Consider the following 21,919-nt stretch of genomic DNA (forward strand, 5'->3'; position numbering starts at 1 on the left):
AAGCTACATCTAATATTCAGCAATTCTCTTCCTCTGAAACAAGCAAGTTCCAATTGAAGCAAGGTATAAAGTAATGTCACATTAAGAGACTTTTAATCAACAAAGCACATACAAAATTACATTGGACTATCACTGACATGGCTTATTTTGAGATTTACATTTAGTGTTAAGTTCTTTTCTACCATGTTCTATTTGCTATCTATAGAAAGCAAGTTGTGCCAGGCTATTACATAGAGAAACCCGATGTAGTAGGTCAAATGTAACTGGTCCCTGTAAACTCATAGGAAGTGGCATTATTAGGAGGTGTGGCTTTGTTACAATGGATATGGTCTTGTTGGAGGAAGTGTGTCATTGTGGAGAAGGTATTAAGGTCTCATATATGCTAAAGCCATTCACAGAGTTCCAATTCACTTCCTGTTGCATTTGGATCAAGATGTAGAATTCTTAACTCCTTCTCCATCACCATGTCTGCTTGTATGCCACCATGTACCACCATAATAATGGATTAAACTTAAGCCACCCAATTAAATATTTTCCTTTATAAGAGTCATCATGGTGTCTCTTCCCAGCTACAGAAACCCTAACTAAGATACCCTGTCTCTACAAACCAAAAAGAAAGAGGAGAAGAAGCTTGCCATTTACTGTATGATGAGAGGTTACATCCTGTGTTACCTAAAGTTATGTTACCTATAATTAGTGTGGACCAACAGTAGAGGAATAAATCATCTCACAGAACTTTCAGATCACCTTCATTTTAAAACCTGTCAAGTTGGGTGACTACACATGCCTAATAGCAGCATATGGAAGGCTGAGACAGAAATATCACAGTTCTATCCTGGGCTACATTGTAGAATCAAGTTAAGCTATATATATAGCAAGATCTTGTCTAAAAAAACAAAACAAAAACTAGTTTTCAACTGAGTATTTTCACACTTCCCACAGGCCAAAAAAGGCACATGTGAAACCCTCCAGCTCTGAACATGTACATGTAGGCCACTAGCACAACAGACTGTCAAACAAGACTGAATGATTTCATAAGAACTGAGCCACCATCTTGACACTAACCTCTAGACCACTTAGAAAAATAAGCTTATATAAAGTCAAATAACCTCCAGTCTTCATGGAGGGTGGCAGGGGGCGTGGTTTGTATGTATATATACATGGGTGTGTATGTGTGCATGTGGAGGCCAAATGTCAACCCCAGGACTCATTTCTCAAGAGCTGTCCACTTTGTTCCGGTGGGCTCAATCACTAGGATCTGTGACTTGCTGATTAGGCTAGTCTGATTGGCTAGTGATCCCCAGGAATCTGGGCCTTCCTAGTGTTAATATTATTATAAGCATGTAACACATCCAGTTTTTATGTTGAGTATTCAAACTCTGGTCCTCATACCTGTCCAGCAAGTATTTTACCCACTGAGCTATCACCTCAGTCTCAAAATTGTAAAAGATAATAAATTTACTTGATTTTGAAATAATTTTCTAGTTTGAGAATCCCTAAATTACTTTAAGAATAGCTGAGAAAAGGTGTCTGTGGAAGGCTTACAATACCATAAAAGTACTATATGGGAAATTAGTGTTACAAAGGTTAAAGGAGTCAGTAAGCTAAGAGTCCTTACCGCTATGATCCTAGTTAGAATCTACTGCATCAGGTTTTTATTTTAATTTTCATCCCAGGAAACGGAATAGACTGAGAGAAATCACACACTAAACAACAGCTGAAAAGCTAACACAATATCTAGCAAACATTGAAAGATAAAGATTTACTGAAATTTGAATGCTAACTTAGACATTTTGATGTTACTCATTAACCAAACAACTCTGCTAATGTAAAGATGTAACAGATCTAGTAAAATAGAAAAGCATCTCTATTGCAATGAATAAACATGATAGAAAACACGATGACACAGAAAGTGAGTCATCTGTGTCTAAGAGATGCCTGGAATTCTATGACTCAATGCTTGGACTACTATGAAGCTATAAATGACTCATATTAACATAATATTCCTCTATGTAAATCAAAACAAAAGGAGGAAATTAATGACTAACAAAAGAAAAAAATACAAATCTTGCTTTAATTTAGGCAAAAGCTAAAATTCCCATTAGCAAAATATGGCTTTTAAAATTATTTTTTTTTAATGAAGAAATTCTAACCTGTCTTTAGAATAAATGAGAAGAGTTTATTGAATCATTGTGGGAAGCAAAATACTGAAAACAAACTGGATGTCCCCTAAATGGTTACTTAAATAATAGGACACAAGAAGCTCTTCATCAACCTTTATTTAACTAACTCGCATGATTAAACAATATTCTCGCTTTACTGGATAAAATGAATAGTTATTTTTTTGCACAAGATTCTTGACTCATACAGTCTTCCACTAACACTAACAAATCCACACACTCTGATCATACAGTGGGGTATGAATTTACCAAGGGTAAACTGTGTGTGTAATTTATGTATATGTGGTTTATTTAAATAGCATTTAAATTACAAATCAGGAATGAAGAACCAAATAGTTCTATGATAAACAGGCTAAACATTATTTTAAAAAAATTAATAAAGGAAATGTATAGACATTTAAAGTGCTACAGAACTGAAGAGGGTTAGACAACTGAAGCACTAGGCTCTGTGCCTCAAAAAAGACTGAAAGTAAAAAGGACTAGTTTTGTCTTAAAAAGTGTTTCCCTGTGTACCACAAGCTGGTCTAGAACTGTTAGGTAATCCATGGAGGCTCAAACTCAGCATAATCCGACCTATACTTCCACAAGTAGTGAGACTGCTGTGGAGCACCAAGTCCCCAAACAGCACCATAGAGAAGAATGAACCTGGCTGCCTCTTCTCTGACCTGTTTCCTCCACCATACCATGGTTGTCTGACAGCTAAGATGGACTTCTTAAGAAATAGGGAGATAGATACCAACAGTCTCTACTGCTTCTGTAGGTGACTATACAGATGACCCCGGTGGTCTTCATAGTCTCTTTACAATTTAGAAAATTGCTTGGCATTTATGTGACTGTATCACCAGAGTAGGAGATCATGATATGTATCCCCAACCATGATCTAATGAACCCACAGTTAGAACATATCCTCCTTTGAGGGACAGTAGCTTGAGAGACAACTGTCATACATGATGCACAGGTCTACTTTCAGCAGAAAAACTGAGACCTTGCTCCCAAACTCAGTGACCACACCTAGGTTACAGAGCTTTATACAGTAAAAGTCAACAGAAATAACCCAGGACTTTTCTAAGAGGAGGAAAAGCTGTGACACTGGCACAATGACATATATGTACAGCCTAGATCACTAACATAAGTCAGATATTTCCCACAAGAACCATGGTTAGAGAAAACTGCAGAATCCATATAGAGTCAAAACAGAATCAAAGTTTACTCACCATACCTAATGGAAAGACTACCAGAAAAACTGGGTTGGGGGGGCATTAAACACAATTTTTCCTAGCATCTGATTGACAATAAAAAATAAATTTATAAACTGTCTGGAAAGGAATTCAGAATAATGATCATACTGAAACATTATATGAGACAAACAATCTGACAGATAATTTAATGAAATCAGGAAAGCAATTCATAGCCTGAATGAAAAATTCAATAAAGAGTTCATAAAAAAATAAAATCAAAACAACAATACCCCCAACAGAAAGCTTTCAATCAAAACCTTTAATGAACGAAACATTTAAATTCAAAGGTTTAAAAAAAACAGAATAGGTCAAGTAGAATTTTTGAACATGGACAAGTCTTAAACTAGTTCAGTTGAGTGAAAAGGAAAGGAGACAGGTGGGTAGGGGGTGGATGGTGCTGTAAATCACAGGAGAATAAGCATTGCATTATGGGAGTTCAAGAAGGCAAAGAAGCTGAGTTGTTGGTGCATACCTATAGTCCTAGCACGTGGAGCATACAGAGAAGTCATCCTCACTACATGACAACTCTGTCTCAAACAAACAACCCAAAGCAAAACATAAAAGACAGAAAATATGTTTAATGAAGAAACATCTAAAACCTTCACAATAAAGCCAAAAACTTGAGAGAAATTATGTCCCACATAAATGTGAGCATACACATACACACTTACATACACTTTTCAAAGATAATCTTCCTAGTTACTCTGTATTATATGAAAAATTTAATCTCAAGTATGTTGCAAAGCTTTTAAATGTAAAGAGAAAAATTTTGTTGTTGTTTTTTGGTTTTTTGTTTGTTTGGTTAGTTTGTAGTTTTTTGAGACAAGGTTTCTCTGTGTAGTCCTGCTGTCCTGGAACTTACTCTGTAGACCAGGCTGGTCTTGAACTCCCAGTTCCTGCCTCCCACAACCTAGACTTAAAGGTGTGTCATCACCACCATCTGGCATAAAGAGCAAAATTTTAAAAGTTCTCATAGAGTATTATCTTTTATTCAAGTTAGAAAAGATTCTGGAGACTGCTCATATGGTAAAGTATTTACTATGCATGAGAATCTGAGTTCAATTCCCAGAACACACAGAAAAAATACTATAGTAGACTATACAAGTAATTCAAAACCAGCAATGATGAGATAGGAGGCAGAGACAGGCAAATCCCTGGTTAATGGACTAGGCAACCTGGCCTACATGACAATATTCAGGTGAATCAAAGAATTATCTCAAACAACAGGTAGAAAGCTCTTAAGGACAGACAGCCTTCTGTGCACAGATAAGCATCTGCACCAATGTATACCCCCATCCATACACTAAATAAAGGAGCATGTGTTTGTACGTTGGGTGCTGAGGGATGCAGGCAAGAGGGTCCCTATGGAATTGTTCAGCCTTGTCACAGAGAGATTCTATCTCAAAGAAAAAGAAAGCTCTCAAGGGCTCACACTCAAGGCTGTCCCCTGATTTCCATGTGCCAGGCAAGCAATTTCCATGTGATTAGTATACTCTCAATATACACACATTTCTAAAAGATTGGGGCAGAGTGGCAAGCACTTGCAATGTCAGCATCTGGAAAAGCAAAGACAGAAGATCCCTGGGACTCAATGGCCAGTCACATTAGCCCAATTGGTGAGCTCTAGAACAATGAATCATGTTTCAAACAAGTAAGTGGTTTCTTTTGCATTAGACAGATGGAAAGATGGACCGATGGGAGGGAGGGGAGAGAGAGAATGAGAACACACATAGGGGATGGGATGCTATCTTTAACGAGACATCAAAGGCATTAACTGTAAATGAAAACCTGGACTAAGTTAAAATTAATACCTCATGTTTGGTGGCACATGCCTTTAAACCCAGCACTCAGGAGGCAGAGACAGGAGGATCTCTGAGTTCGAGGCCAGCCTGGTCTACAGAGAGAGTGTGTATGTTCCAGGACAGTCTCCAAAACAATACATAGAAACCCTGTCTCCCCCCCCCAAAAAAAAGAATTTATAACACCTACAACTCAAAGGGGACTCATTCAGAATATGAAAAACTGCTACAAATCAAAGAGAAAACTCAAAAGGAAAATGGGCAAGAGATTTAGGAGCTTGGCTGTGTGTGTACATGTCAAATAAACTCATTAGAATCAACTCAGCACTGCCAGGAACAACAACAAAATAACATTGTTATATAATGTGACAAGCCCTTTAATCCCAGTTCTCAGTAAGCAGCTGGCAGGGAGTCTCTAAGTTTAAGGCTAGCCTGATCTACATAGTGAGTTCCAGGACATCCAGGGTTACACACAAAGACTTTGTTTAAAAAAAATAAAACAAAACAAAAATAAAACAACAAAAACAGCAGCAACAGCATTTTAATACTTTACTGTAGCCTATTAAATGTGCAGAACCTTGACTTCTGAAAATGAGATATAACCTTAATTAAAAATACTTTATAGCTTAAAGATGCCAATGATCACTTGAGCTACTGAAAACACTACTGACTTGCTCAATTTAGAGTTGCCAAATTACTTTAATGTTTAAAAAGTAGCATATTTGCAAAGTTCAGTAAAACGAGACATGTCTATATAATTAAGTGACCTATTCAACTTTATTATGTAATATTAATTTAAAAAGTATGAGTAGGACTCTTCAGTGAGTAACTCAGAAGTCAACAAAAGGTCACTTTCCCTGTAAATTTTGGTTTTGAGATAGTCTCACTCTGTAGTCAAGGCTGGTCTAAACTTATATTCAATCCTCCTGGCCCTACCCTTGAGTGCTGTAGTTACAGGCATACGTTATGACACTGGACTTAAGCTCATTGATATAATCTATAAATCTATAGAGGTTCATTCATCTAAATTTGTCATAAATGTAAAGGTTTCCCTCTTTCTTTCTAAGACAGAATTTTGGTCTGTAATCCAGGCAGATATGGAACTTCTGGTATAATCCAGCCTGGTTTTGAACTCACAATTCTCACACCTCCCAAGTGCTAGGATTACAGGCATGTGACACCATGCCTAGCAAAAGTTCATCTTTTCTACACGTCAGGATTTGGGATCATAAATATTTGTTACAGAACTCTTGCAATAATAGCTATTATAGTTGAATACTACCTTTGGTTTCCTACAACTGAAAGTGATTCCCGCAAAAGATATAAATAGGACTAGGAATAGATCTCAAATAGGGTTGGGAACATGTCTCAGTTGGTAAGGTACTGACCTTGTAAACATGAGTGAGTATAACCCCAGCTGGGTGTGATTATGTGAATGCGCACAGTGTTGGGGAGGTGAAGACAGAGGATCCCTGAAATTTCAGAGCCAGCCAGTCTAGCCTAGTTAGTGATCACATGGCTAATGAAGGAAGCTGTCTTTAAAGGAGGCTGACATTCCTAAGGATGGTTCCTAAATTTGCTCTTTGTCCTTTACAAAGGCATGCATACAAGCATTTTTTAAAACAGAAAATAAATGCTATAATAGGAAGCATACATTAGTTTGTAGAGGCAACTCTTTCTTTTTACATTAGTTTCTGGATTAAAAAGTTTGGTTTAAAACAGCTTTATTGAAATGCTATTTGCAAACATACTGAATACACAATTCAGTGCTGTGCAATACTAGGTTACACTCATATCTTCACAATCAATCTTAGAACACCTTATCATGCCAGAGAAGCTCCTTTCTCTTAAACTAGCAGTTCTCAGCCTGTGGATCACAATCCCCACAAGGGTCGAGTATTAGATACCCTGCATAGCAGATATTTGCATTACGGTTCATTAATAGCAGCAAAATCATGGGCGATGAGGTAGTAATGAAATGATGTTATGGTTGGGAGTCACCACAACAAAGGAATTATTGCATTAAAGGATCACAGCATTAGGAAAATGAGAGCCACTGTCTTAACCCTCTTCTTCACTTCCATTCTCCCGAATCCTACCAAAATAAATACTCCATTTCTATGGGTTTGCCTCTGCTTACATATCTTCAGGGTTTGTTTATATCATAAAATTGTTAGTATTCCATTTTATTGATGAATAATATTCCACTGTAGGGATATACCACATTTTTTAAAAATTACTCAGTTAAAGGAAATTGAACTGCATGTGTGTGTGTCTATTACCAGTAATACTGCCACGAACATTTATTTCTACATAGAAAATCTTGCTGGGTGACAGTGGCACGCACATACCTTTAATCCCAGCACTCAGGAGGATCTCTATGAATTCAAGGCCAGCCTGGTCCACAGACCTAGGTTCCAAGACAGCCAAGAATACAGAGAGAAACACCCTGTCTCAAAAAACAGAAAGTAACAAAATAAACAAAAAGGGGGGTGGGGGTAAAATCTTTTTATAGCCTTTTTTATTTTTTATGAGGTATATCCTTAGGAATGAAACAACTGGGTAATATGGCATCCATCCTTAGCAGAGCAAAGAAGGACTCCCAATATCTAGAAATTCTACACCATTTGCTACTATCTATTCTTTTGAATTATTTCCATCAACCCAGGCACTGTGGCACATCTTTAATCGAAACATTTCAGGAAATAGATATCTGAGTTCAAGGTGTTCCTAGTCTACCACAGTGAGTTCCAGGTCAGCTAGGGTGACACAATGAAACCCTGCCTAAAACAAAACAAAAAGCAAAACCCAAACCAAACCAAACAAACAAAAGCACAACTCCATCCCAGTATGTAGTTAATGGCATCCTAATTGTGATTCTGATTAGCATTTCCCCAATGGCTAAGCATGCTCCCAATGTCTTCATATGCTTATCAACCACTGTACAGTTTCTTTGAAGGTGTGTCTATTCATCCTTTGCCCCATCCCCTTCTTTACTTGGGCTATTTGTCTTTTTATTAAGGATACAGGAACAAACATAACTTGTCCTACATCTGTGGCCAATGTGTGTCATACTTAGCTTTCCTATTACCATCAGGAAACGAGCAATCAGTCCTGCCGTGGACTTGTTTAGGTGACCTTTAATTCAAATTCAGAGTATTAAATGACACAGTAGAGAGCTCTCGGTTCCTCTAGAGTGACCACAATTCAGACACTAGTCACAAGTTCCATAGTGTTTTTTTCTGTGCTTCTGATTATAAATTAGGGTTCCCAAGACCTCTTCCAGTCTTCCTGTGTATATACCATTCCTTCAATAACTCCAATGTGTGATCACCGGTGATCACATCAATCTTCAGTCTTTCTTCTCCAGAAGCTAGGAGATGGATACCAAAGACCATTAATAATGCCTTGGTCTTTCAGGTAATCAACTACTATCTTGATGCTATTTTGGGGCCCTTAGATATTTAGCCATCTAACTAATATACCAAAGACACTATCACACTTAAAAGTTTAAGGGTGTTTAGTGTGATGTACCAATAAGTGGGAAGGAAGTCAAACACTTTATGATATCAGATTCTACTACAAAGCTAAGAATATGGCCCAAAGATATAGACTAACAATCCTGATGCAGTACTCATGAGGATGTGAATTAACAATATACATTATAAGGTGCCATGTACACACAGTCTACAGGACACATGAATATCCTATAAAAATACAAGTTTATATATACCCTGTATACCAGAGACATGTATAAAATAAGCTTCATTGTTCCTAACACACAAAAACTGAAAATAACCCAACAATAGCAGGATGTATAAACTGTGGTGTATATTCACTGGAACTAGGCAAAAAAAATTAAAATAAGCCTACTATAGAAAAGAACTCAGATCAGGGCAGTAGTGGAACATGCCTTTAAATCACAGCACTCAAGAGGAAGAGACAGGCAGATCTCTGAGATTTCTAAGTTGAGGTCAGCCTGATCTATACAGTGAGTTCCAGAACAGCCAGGGCAAAAAAGAGAAACCTTGTCTTGAAAAATAGAAAACTGAAAAAAGAGAGAAAGAGAAAAGAACTCAGACTCGACTAATATTGTATAAGTTGTATTGCATTCAAAATATGAAAGATTAAATTATTACCAGAAATTTAAAAAAATAAAGACTAAGATTTTAAAAATAAGATTTGATTTTAATTATATATGTACACACACACACATACATATGCATTTCTCAAGACCCACATAGTGCTCACAACTTTAATTCCAGTTCCAGAGGATTTAAACCCCTCTTCTGGCCTTGCCTGTCATGGCTCACAGACATACATGCAGGCAAAACACTCATATGTATAAAATAAAACAGTAAAAAAAATTTATAAAAATTAAGGAGGCAAATAACATGCTTTTCATGTCAGATTCTACATTCAATCCCTAGCACTGAAACCCCTTTCCAAAACTCAAAGCATACCTACTATTGAGTTGTTTTATTCCTTTGGGAAAGATTATTGAGTTCAAGATTGTTCCAAGAAAAATAAAAATACTATGTGCACTCTTTATATTCCTGAATACCAATTTGATTCTATATGGGCACTAAAAGAAATTACTGAAGATTCATGTAAAATAATCTTGAAGATGCAGAAAGGCAAACCAGTTTCTAAAAGCATTTCCTGAATGCTATGTCTTTTTCAAAGTAATGTTAAATACTTGAACTATTACATTTTGCACCTGATTTTTTTAAAAAAGCATGTATGACACATCCTAAAACAATTCAATTACTCTATTTTACTGGTAAAGTAAAATATCTTTGAAATAACTTTGGTAAGATATATTCAAATCTTTGACTCTCAATAAAACTAACAAAAGCTGGAAAGATGGTTCAGTGTGCAAGAGTGGTTGTTCTACAAGCAAGAGGACCTAAATTCTAACCTCCAACATGTAAAAAGCCAGGTGTGGCTGCTTGTGCACTTTAGTATATGAGTGCTAAGACACCAACAGAAAATAAAGTGTAGAGTTGTTTTTTAAAATATATAACTCAGATGAATTTATTCTACAAGTGATTATAAAATGATGAGAAATGTCATTCTGTAAGTATGTTTCTTTTACTGGTTAATGAATAACACTGTTGGCCAATAGCTAGAGCTTCTTATTAGCTAGCTTTGTCTTAAACATTAACCCATTTCTATCAACCTAAGTGTTTCCACATATTATCTTACTGGAGAGAGGGTCAAACCTCTTCTCTTATATCCTACATCTTGACTTCTCTCTACTCTCTACTGCAACTCACAGAATCCTACAGAATCCTCCTTGTCTCCTAGTCCCACCTATCTTGGTTTCATATTGGCCAACAGGGCTTTATTTATTAACCAATAAAAGAAACATATTTACAGAATGACATCTCCCATCAATAAGACATGAAAATCATGTTTCAAGGCTTCCTAGCAATTTTATAGAAACTGCATATTTATTTAATAATTAATCTACAGTAATTCATTTCATAGTAGAAAATCTGAATTATGTATTTTCTTTGTGAATACAGCATGAATGGTATGTTGATTTACACAATTTTGAATGTATCTAAGTAAGACTGGCTTATATGTATCAATAATCTGGCAGCATGATCTGAAATGTAAGCCTGGTGTTACCAAAAGCTACACATTTGGTTCACTTGAGTTTTCATGCAGAATGGCAGTGGTCAGCATCCATCATGTTTCTACTCCCTTACTCCGTTCCAGGTTTTCATAATTTGAGTTACTTTTATGATCCTACATTTGGTAATCTAATAATCATAACTTTCCTCTCTGTATTACAATAATAAAAACTCAGCTTATCAGCATGACAAGAGCTTTTAGTAAATGGCTTTTCTAGAAGTTGAGGCTGTTGACCTGAATACTGATAGTAAAATAATCTGAATGTGATCTCTCCAAAATGGTGCCAATGTAATAGTGAATGGGAGTAGGGAATGGATTAATGAGATAATAAGGCATTCCTAATATGATTGGATGATAAAGAATTCCTCATTAAGGGTCAGCACGATGGCTTATTGGGTCAAGTTGTTTTCTGCCAAGATTGATCTGAGTTTGGATCCTTAGCACACACAGACATATATTTATAATTTCATCACCACAGGTCAGGGTACAAAAAGATGCAGATCCCTGGAACTTGCTGGCCAGCCAGTCTCACTTCAGGATCAATGAGACCTTGTCTCAAAAAATAAGGCAGAGTGACAGAATGGCACTCAACACTGACAGTTGATCTTCATTTATATACACACATATACATACACAGAAGTCTCACAGAGATTAACAAGCATTCATCTACAAAAGGATAGCAACTTTATCTTCATATAAATTGCCTCCTAAAAGTAACTGCTAATAGCAACAAAAACAACTCGCAACTATCCATAAATATTAGCCTTGTAAATGTGCAAAAAAGTTCTGTTCTCTGTTGTATGGTTTAGGGACCCTGCTGGATAACACAAACTGAAGAATCACATTAAAAGAGTAAGGTAAGTTCCATTTTGCTTAGATCATACTTCGTCCAAAATAGCACTGCACCACATAGAGGATTCTTCTGGGCACCCTGTTTCTACAATAGTGGAAAACCAAAGATAGAGGTAGATTCTAAATTCAGAGTACTACCATCTGATAGTTCTCTGTTGACAGTCTCACCCCATGGGAGACACTGAGGGTTGCAGTCAGAAAGAGGACAGTGAGGGTCACAAAAAGGAGCAGAAGGATCTTAGCAGTAGCTGTGCATTCTGGCCAGTGTAGATGTACCACCAGAAAGAACTTTCCTCCATGTAAATTGATTCATCTCAGGTATGGAAATGCTAAAATCACGGTACTTGTAATTTAAACACAATAGCCTTTTGTTTACCACAGACAGCTAGGGCACATAAACCTTTTCTAACCTACTCACAAACACTTTGCTTAGCTGGGAGTAATGTCATCTTCAGTGAGAATGACTGTGTTACAGGGAAGAAGTTTGTTAAGCAGTGGGAAAAAAAATTAAACATTTCAAATGAAATGAAACACCATTTACATTAGGAACAAAAACACATAATATAGAAAAACCTAACAAAAATAATATTCAGTAAAAGTATAAAATATTGGCAAAAAAACTAAAAGTTGCCTAAATACATAAGCTAAAAAAATATCTAAATATTGTGCCATGCCTACTGATTCTAGAGATTTTTAACTTTTGTGAATGAAGAAATAGAAATACTTTTTCTTCTAACTTTATAAGACTGTTCTTTGAGCAAAACTAAGTAATTTATTATTATTTTTATTATCATCATCATCATCATCATCATCAGTTCAGACTTATATCTGTCTCTATAGTCAAATTTTGTAAATAACACTAATTTCTACCACACTAGATAAGAGACAAAAAAAAAATTCTACTTTTAGAAAAACAGCATTCCTGTAAGTATGGACCAGACTTTTCTCTGAAATGGGGTACTATCAATATTTCAGATTAAGTTATTTTAGAACTATAATATGACATCAAATTCTTATAAATTATAAGGAATGATATTTAATATTATTTTGGTCATATAAATCAAGAGAAACAAAATTTTCTGGGTAAAATCAGGAAGGCATTCCAAGTCACTGAAGATTTTGAAGAATCCTAAATTTGGGTTTAAGAATGCCTCTGAAGCTCATTAATGTAACCCTACATATTTACAACAAAAGCATAAAATTGTATGTCTAAAATAAAAAAATTCTATTCATAGTCCAAATGTTCTTTATACTATAAACACCAATATATCTTTAATTGTTGTTATTTATCCCTAGTGGTTTACAATGTTTCTTTCATAAGTAACTTTTCATTTTTCCAAAAGTTCGTTATTTCTGTTGTAAAAGAACCAGCTATCTTTATTACAGGTGTAAGCAACTACTTTTCTGTTCCTCCTTCCTATGAAAGCTCAGATCCACTCCAGACACAGCAATGCAAACAAGCTCCTATTCTTTCCCCCAAAATGAAGCACAACTGACATTAGATGTAGGTAGGTAGGTAGGTAGGTAGGTAGGTAGGTAGGTAGGTAGGTAATCATTTTCTATTTTGCCCACGATAGAGCAGGCCTGTAACCACCAAGACTTCAGGGGCTATTTTGTCAGTATTCTAGAAAAGCTGTTTTCCCCTGACTTGAAAGGAAACCTAGAGAATATTCTTTCTGCTTTACCTGTTTTGAGTATGTGCAGTTGTTACATCACTCTGTCAAGACAGGGCTCAGATCCTAAACTCAGTATTATCATAAGACTGACTGATAATTATCTTGCTCTGGAGTAAATTATTCAACAATCATGTTTAAAACCTTGAAGTTGATCACCGGCACTACAACAAACCACTACCATCAACAAGTTAAACATAAAATAAGCTTCCATTTACTTAGCCAATAAATTGCCTTATTTGAGTTCAGATCCCCAGTAGCTATACAAAAGCTAGGGATAGAAGCAAGCATCTGCAACCCCAGTCAGTGCTGGGTGGTTACAGATAGGCAAATCTCTAGATTAAGTAAAGGACCCTGCCTCAAAATATAAGGTAAAGAGCAACTTGAAGAGACATCCAATGTAAACATCTAACCTCCACATGCAGAAACATGTGCACCCATACATATACCATATACACACTTGCACAAAATAACCTATAAAAATCTGAGTTTCAAGGAATAAAATTCTTCAACACTTAACCTTTTTACTAGAAACCTGTTAGTTTCCCTCAAAGGAGAGTCACTGATATTTCTTATAGTGCAAATGATGTTCAAAGACAAGACTAAGCCAGGTGGTGGTGGCACATGCAGGTGGATCTCTGTGAGTTCAAGACTAGCCTGGTCTACAAGAGCTAGTTCCAGGACAAAAACAAACAAACATGTTAACAAACAAACAAAAAAACCTTTCCATCTCAGGTATTTTGATTAAATAAATCGGGAAAGCAATGGTGCCTGCGAGCTTTGTAATGATGCAGTAATTAGCCATGGTAATTAATTATTCCTGAGATTTCACTTAAGAAAAATGCTAGTATTATTAAAGTTAAAGATCAAAAACCAACCAAAATAGTGTATGTTTGTTTCCCTTCTGCTCATACATCTATACCCCTACAACTATTTTCTGTGCTAGGCAAATTAGACTTGCTAACACGGCTAAATTAGGTAAAGTGAACCATGTACTCCATTTAAAGTAAATAAACACTGTATTAGGTGCATGCTTCTCCAGCTAAATATAAACCAAGAAGCCATTTATTTAAAAAAAAAAAAAAAGGTCTGAAGTAGTCTCTAGGTCAATACTCCATGTTCTTAGAAATCAACATTTGAGCCAATAATACAAATCTATGCAGATAAGCTGAATTTAAAAGAAGATAAACTTTTAAATATCTACCAACTTTAAGTGCTTACAGTACTCTTATATAAAGATAAAGATCAGAGTTCAAGATGTGCTTGTAGTATATGCTTTCTTAAAATTACAAAAAATTCTAGAACAACGGATTGTGGTGTTACAGTAGCTTTAGGAGCCATGAGAGTTTTCAACCCATCCTTAGCTCAGAGGAACATTTGTTTCCAGAAAATATTTACAAATTAATGAAATTATTTTGCCTTACTAAATTACATTCTTTAAGAAAGTTTAATAAGTTTAAAAGACCAGCCTTGCTATAAAAAAAGACCCTATTTCAGAACAAACAGCCCTATAATATACATGTAAATATCTCTATACCATCTTATTTATCTTTTATCTACACTTTGCAGCATGTCAGCATTGAATATTACATCTACTATATTCTTAAGTTCAAAAGTTAAGTTTCCGAACAATTAGTCCCTCATTAGCTAGTTTCCATAGTGTAGTTATTATCTCACGTTTGCCTCACAATTAGTCCCTCGTAATTGAGTCTAATTAGAAATCAAGAGTCTCTCTCTCTCTCTCTCTCTCTCTCTGTGTGTGTGTGTGTGTGTGTGTGTGTGTGTGTGTGTGTGTGTGTGTGTCTCTATCTGTCTATCTACATAGGACCACACAAATATGACCTACCAAAATGGAAAGACTATTTGAAAAAAGGAAAAGATAGGGAGGATAGGAAAGGGTAATGGAGAGTAAATAAGATCAAAGTACACGATTTACTTAAACAAAAATGTCATTAACGAAGCCCACCATTTTGTACAACAAATATACACTAATAAAAAGTCTTCATAAAGCTTTCACCACAATTATTTACAGAAATCACATGTGACCTCATTATCAAATAAGATACATTTTAACTTTACAGAAATCTGTTCCATCAAGTTTTTAAAAGAACCCTCATATCTAAAAAAAGAAAACACTATTATGCTGTATTTGCAATTTATACTTTCAAAATATGGTTCAACAAAAGAAAAACATGTATCCACCCCCTTCCCTGTGAATGAGAATAAACAACAATATGTTATCAATGCTGAACCAAGGGAAGGAAGGGTTTCAAATACATTCTTGTATTTGAAAATTTCAAAGTAAAAAGTGGGAGCTCATGGACCCTGCTCTGATAGCTGGGAAATCTGCACAGGACCAACCCCAAACCCCTGAAATGTGGGTGTTAGTTAGGATTGGCCAGTCTATGGGGCCTCTGGTAATGGATCAGTATTTATCCCTAGTATATGAATGGACTTTGGGAGCCCATTCCACATAGGGGATACTCTTCAGCCTTATTCAAGTTAGGACCTAGGTCCTGCCCCAAATGTGACAGGCTTCAATGATCCCCCATGGAAGGCCACACCCTCCCCTCAGGGTGGGGGTAAGATGGAGGTTGGTAGGAAGAATGGGAGGATGGAAGGGAGGGCTTCGAGCTGTGGGTTTTCAGATAGTACACTGCATATATCCAGAGTACCCCTTTTGATCTCAAGCAAGACTCTCCTGCCTTGAATGAAAATAACTTTGCAGAATTAAGTTTTAAACAAAAACATGCAAGCAAAATCATGTATTAGGAAAGAGGAGCGGGGATGGTAGGTTAAAAAGGTTGATGTAAGTCAATTAACTGATTTACCTGAAAGTTAACGTCTTCTTTCTTAAATATTAGTGCTCGAACTTCATCTGGATCACCATTAAATATAGCTTGCACCAGTGATGGCTAAAAAAAGGGAGCAAAACATTAATCACATCATATGTACAATTTTAAAGATATTTCTGTATGATTTATAAGTATAATATGTTTTCTCCCCTGCAGCCATAACCTTTTTTGATGGGTTGGGAAGATAAATCAGACATTTCATATCAAAGTACAGGGTTCGTCCTTGGGGGAGGGTAATAGTAAGAAGCCTAACTAATAAATCTATTCAAAAGTAATCTGATCAAAATTAAGTATATATACATTTGTCTTATTTCTTACATGAAAGCCTTTTGCTTATACATAATGAAAAGAAAGACATACAAATGTAAGTCTGATAATTCAAATCTATTTTTGGATAGAACCAGTCGAATAAGCAACTCCTAACCCACTTAAGACTATGAAAGAAGATTTTGAAAAGGTTTGTTCAGGGCATGAATATAACATACACAGGATTCCTACTACATGTATAAAATGACAGAAATTCCAGAAAAGAAATTTAGCGACTGATAAAAACCAGCTATTAGAATAACATGAAAAGGCAAACATATACTTGTCTAAATATAATTACCTAATCAGCAACAAAGATTCTTCAGGTTATCATATTATACTAATCAAATAAAGAGTTAGTTGAAAACAGCATTCAAAATAAGGTTAAGGATATATTTCTTTTAAATATAAAGTCTTACATGCAAATAGGTAAGATTCTTTCTAGAAAGGAATAAATGTTGACATTGTTGTAGTAATCATCCTGTTCAAAAATATGTAAATCCCTGATTCTTGTCAGATCAGTTCTAAAACCAAAAGGAAACAAGAGCATGTTTTCAAAACTACTTCTTGGTTTATTTTTAAGTCCTCATAAGGAGATGAACAGATGTAGTCTAAAGTGTAACCTAAACATTTGAAAAAGAAAAACTCAGAAATGTGCTCATTTTACACACAAATACTCCACCATACAGACCCACATACTGCTTGGAGCTTCTAATGAAACTAGTAAAATTTAACTCAGAATATTCTTACAAAATTAAATTTATATAACTATCTCTATAAAATATAATTAACAAAAAACTCTCATAGCTTACCAATACATTTCCAGAGGGTGGAGAATGTAGAGATTTACTTTCCTGGGGCAACTCAGAAATGAATACAGGAGAATCATCTTCTATCTCCTCCAAAACAACAATACACACTCGACTCATTCGCTCTTTTAGAACATTAAACTCCAAGCTATGTAATAGAAGTCACAGTGGGGAAAGTGCAAGTAGTTTTTCTTCCTTTTCTGTATACCACTTATGAACATTCTTTGAACAGTGCTGCTGGTTTTATAGTTAACAATACTAGAGAAACTGAAGTTTAAAGTTATGAAACATAACTTCCTAGAAATAAAAACTTATTTCTTTTTTTGCAGTCTGTAAAAAGTTTCACATCAATGTGTCAATAATTAAAACTCAAGTCTAGGGCTAATTCTTTCAAAAATATTTTTCTTCCACAAAAATAGTTAAATTGAGCTCTGAAATTTACTTGTATAACACAATCATCATTTTGGGTGACAAGATACCACACCATTAGAAACAACTGCTGTGGTAGAGGTGGTCACGGATATCCCCCCCCTTTTGTCTGCAAGGTCATATAGTTACCAGTAGGCTGTGCGGCTTGTAGCTGAAAATAAACAGAGTCTCACTATCTGTTTCCACTTCTAATTTGTCTTCATTTTTTTCAGCTTCACTGACTTAATACAGATATTATCCAGGAAACAAATAAACAAACAAAAAAATTACAGAATTTAACATAAATCCTGAAAATGAAGCTCAATTCTGTTTAGGAAAGAAAAGGCAGCCACCACTCTGCATTAACAGCAAAGCTGCAGCACATTTGCACGTGATGAGTCAGATCGCAGGAGACAACAGTTGAGAGCACAGTTGATTAATCCAGACTCCGCATATAAGAGATGAAACAAAGATAGCTCTATCCTATCAGTAACATAGGCAAGGCAAAGCTTTCATTCTTTCTCCATCAGGCAGTTGTTTCTGGCTGCCTAGCAGAAAGACGCAGGCACCAAGCAGAAATGGTGTCAGTGGAGAATCCCAACCCAACAAGCAGACAGCAAAAGAGTCAAAAAGCCTTTGAACTCCAATTACTGCTTCATACTTTTCATTTTAAAACAAAAGGAAGACAGTAGTTTGTCACTCTAGTATTTCCTTTCATCTCTACACGGATATAGCTTCCATTAAACAGTCTTCATTCAGAGGAAAAACAGCAGACTGTGCATCTTCTCTGAGCCAACTACTTTATTCAGTCATTTGCCTCTGTGCCAATACATTTTCCTTCCCTGGTGAAAACCGCTACAGTTATCCTTTTCAGTTGATTTCAGATGTTTTCCTGTTTCTCAGATGATCTTTCAAAATGCCGCTAATATCCTCAAATGAGTAGGCCCTTGAGAAATATCCACACAACCTCAGAATTGGTCCCGCAGAAGCATTTCAACCGAGCAACAGCCTGAAGAGCAAAGCCTGCAGACCCGCAGGATGAAATGCCTAGTAATGCTCACATGTTACACTTACCAGAGAGCTGAGCTGCTCAGGATGTAACTTCCTCTAGCAGGAGAAAAAAATAGTGCATTTGGACAGCCTTCACAATTAGAGGGTTCATGCCAGTTCTGTGACTAATCCAGATCAAACTGAAAATTCTATAACTCAAAAATAAGTGTGCTTTTAACATTTTCCACTAAAAGCCACAAGGAAATACTGTCTCTGCTGACTAACACTGGCTTTAGCAAGTAAACAGTCCCAAACAGCTTAACTGCTTTCGTATGCGATGTTACAGCAAATGTTTAACTCCATGATAGCAGCTGCAGTAAGAATGTCTGTTATGAATTCACAGAGGAAAGAGAAATATTCTATCAAACTAAAAAACCATGAACTAAGTTAAGGGGCATTATTCTTATTTTCCCCCAGACCTTTTTCTTCCTCCTCTTCCCCTCTTCTTCCCCCTTTCAGATGTATGTTTCTAGAATGAAGAGAGGTTTAAAGAAAACAAAAGTTAAGGCTTGCTATGACTTCTAAGTTAATGAATTCAATCGTTTATTGACTCAAACTTTTTAAAAAAAGAATTTTAATGTCATAATGGTAGAAATCCTAATATTAACTTTTTATGAATCATTTGAATTTTTAAGAAATTAAATACCTTCATATCTTAAAACCCTATTAAACAGCTGCATAAGACAATTGTTTAAAGTTCTTGTCCTGAATTACTCACATTTCAAAAGAGCCCAGAAATCTTACAAAGAAAAGAAACAAACAACACCTCCTCCCTGGTAAAATAATTTCATTTGGGCACTCGGGTTGTAGTACTATCTAGCATGTACCAGGCCATGGGTTTAATCCTAAACACTGCAAACAAAACCACCCAAACTACTTTTGAACTGGCTTTCACTACCTTTCTCACTTTGCTCCAGACTAAGAATATTTCCCAATTTATTACAAAGAAATACTATGCCCCACCTTAATCTGTATTTGCCCCTTTTATCACCTTGTATTCTTATATGCAACTTCATGCTATTTTTGAGCATGTTGTGCTGGGTGCTATAATCCTCCCTTAATATAATAATCTCCTATATTCCCATTTCATACAGGATAAAAGAACCCAGAAATTATTTGATCCAATCATCCAAATGCCTAAAATACTTAATGCCTCTTAAAAAGGGGAGGGAGGGTGCTAACGGATGCTTTTATAAAACTGGTAAAATTACATTTTTAACATGTCCAAAATAAGATGCAGACACCCACAGCATTATTTGGAGAGAGTCTAAATGGGGGGTCTCCACCAAATCCCAACCCTCAGACCTCAGAGAATCCTGAAGATGTGGAAAAGAAAAAGAGTGTAAAAGTCGGAGGAGATGGTGGAGGATGAGAACAAGGCCCCCTGAATCAACTAAGCAAGGCACATAAGAGCTCAGAGACTAAAGCAGGAAGCATGGGCAACTACATGGGTCTACACGAAGTCCTCTGTGTATATATGTTTTATGAGACTCCTAACTATGAGAACTCTGGCTCTTGTGCCCACTCTTGAGTCTCTTCCTTCTGTTGGGTTGCCATGTCCAACTTCAATATGATAACTCTTAATACTGTTGATGGTAATGTAAATTAGTTCAGCTACTATGGAAACCAACATGGAAGTTCATCAAAAAATTAAAAATAGAACTATATGACTCATCTATACCACTCTGCAGTATATGCCCAAAGGAGTCACAGCATAACAGAGACACTGAGAACCCATCATTATCACAGCACTAACAATAGCCAAGCTACAGAATAAGCCTAGGTGCCCCCAATCAACAGTTAAAAGGAAATTAACTGATGAGTTATGATCACAAGGATGCAGAAAAGAGGTTGGTTTTCATAGGGAAGATTTATATTGAAAATATTTGAAGATAAAAGTTTCATTGTATTTGGTCAAAACTAAAGGAGTAATTTTTCCTAATTCATATTCTCAAATATACTTTCTTATGTCAGTAACATTTATACAAGGGTTTCCTTCAGTCTGTTTTAAGAGTGCTCCCCCCAAAACAAACAAACAAAAAAGCTCTAGAACCCTCATAGTATTTTCGATTATTAGTGTGTTGTGAATGATTTATACTGATGGGAAGAAAATGACAAAGTTTAACTTTTCTACATATTATGTAGCTTACTACTGGTTGCCTACTTAACCATCATTAACCCCTGCCCTTCTTACAGTCTACCTTCAGTTTTGTTTGGATGTTCACTTCAATATCCCACTTGACTTGGAGAAATCTTAAATAGAGTAAGGTAATGATCACAGTAATTCTACCTACTAAGTGATTCATTTGGTAACTGACATGCAATCTGAGCCAGCTTGCTCTCTCACATGCCAGGGAAAGTCAGCTGTAGTGCTTCTAGGAAAGACCTTTTTTTCCCCCCACCTGGTTTTTAAAGGAGAAACAGAAAGAAATGGCCCCCTTACTGGACAGGAGTATGTTTGATAATAATGCCATGAAGTATGTTTATGGGTATCTTTTGACCTAATGGAGTTTATCCTACAGTCCATGCTAAGTCTGGGGGGGGGGGGGGGTTTGAGGGACCTCCTATTGTCACAGCATTGAGTAGCTAAACCACTCAACCTAAAGCACAGTATTTCAATTCTTACTGCTATAGTAAGACCCTTTACTATTTAATTCAGTTTGTATTTTAAATATAAAGTATTTTCAGTTTAAAAAATCCCTAATATAAAAGAACAAACAATACTCTATTACAAATAAAAGTAAAAGTCATCAAAATATACTCATTAACCTTATATTGGCTCAAAAGCTTTTACATATGCCTGTGATGCTCTTTATTATGAGTATGAATGTCAACAAAAAAAAAATTATAGCATGATTGCTGGCAGGTTTAACAACTAAATTAACTAAGAATGGCCTAGTCATAGATCTTAATAAAACATCTCCTATGTTTAAGAAGTTCAGAACCAGCTACAATTAATGTAATTAACAGTTTTAATGTTTATAAGCATAGCATTTTATAAGCTTATTAAAGTCATAAAAATGTATGTTAAAAAGAAACACATCAGAAAAAAATTGATGTGCAGAAATACAGCATTCTCTCCTTCCTTCCTTCCTTCCTTCCTTCC

The 21,919-nt window shown here is 35.8% G+C and overlaps 1 protein-coding gene across 5 annotated transcripts in view; it reads right to left on the bottom strand.

Moving 5' to 3' along the window:
• The window catches only part of Ankrd28 (ankyrin repeat domain 28), a 132,691-nt gene that overhangs the window by 57,456 nt on the left and 53,316 nt on the right, over positions 1 to 21,919 (bottom strand). For 3 of the 5 annotated variants that reach the window (XM_051177852.1, XM_051177854.1, XM_051177853.1), the window contains exon 2: positions 16,217 to 16,300. In XM_051177852.1, the coding sequence (XP_051033809.1) occupies positions 16,217 to 16,300 (84 nt within the window). Of the gene's footprint in view, positions 1 to 16,216; positions 16,301 to 17,358; positions 17,518 to 21,919 lie in introns of those variants that run through there. The other 2 variants (XM_051177851.1, XM_051177855.1) reach the window with 2 other exon arrangements.

The sequence above is a fragment of the Phodopus roborovskii genome, unplaced genomic scaffold (assembly GCF_943737965.1).
Source record: "Phodopus roborovskii unplaced genomic scaffold, PHOROB, whole genome shotgun sequence".
NCBI lineage: Eukaryota > Metazoa > Chordata > Mammalia > Rodentia > Cricetidae > Phodopus > Phodopus roborovskii.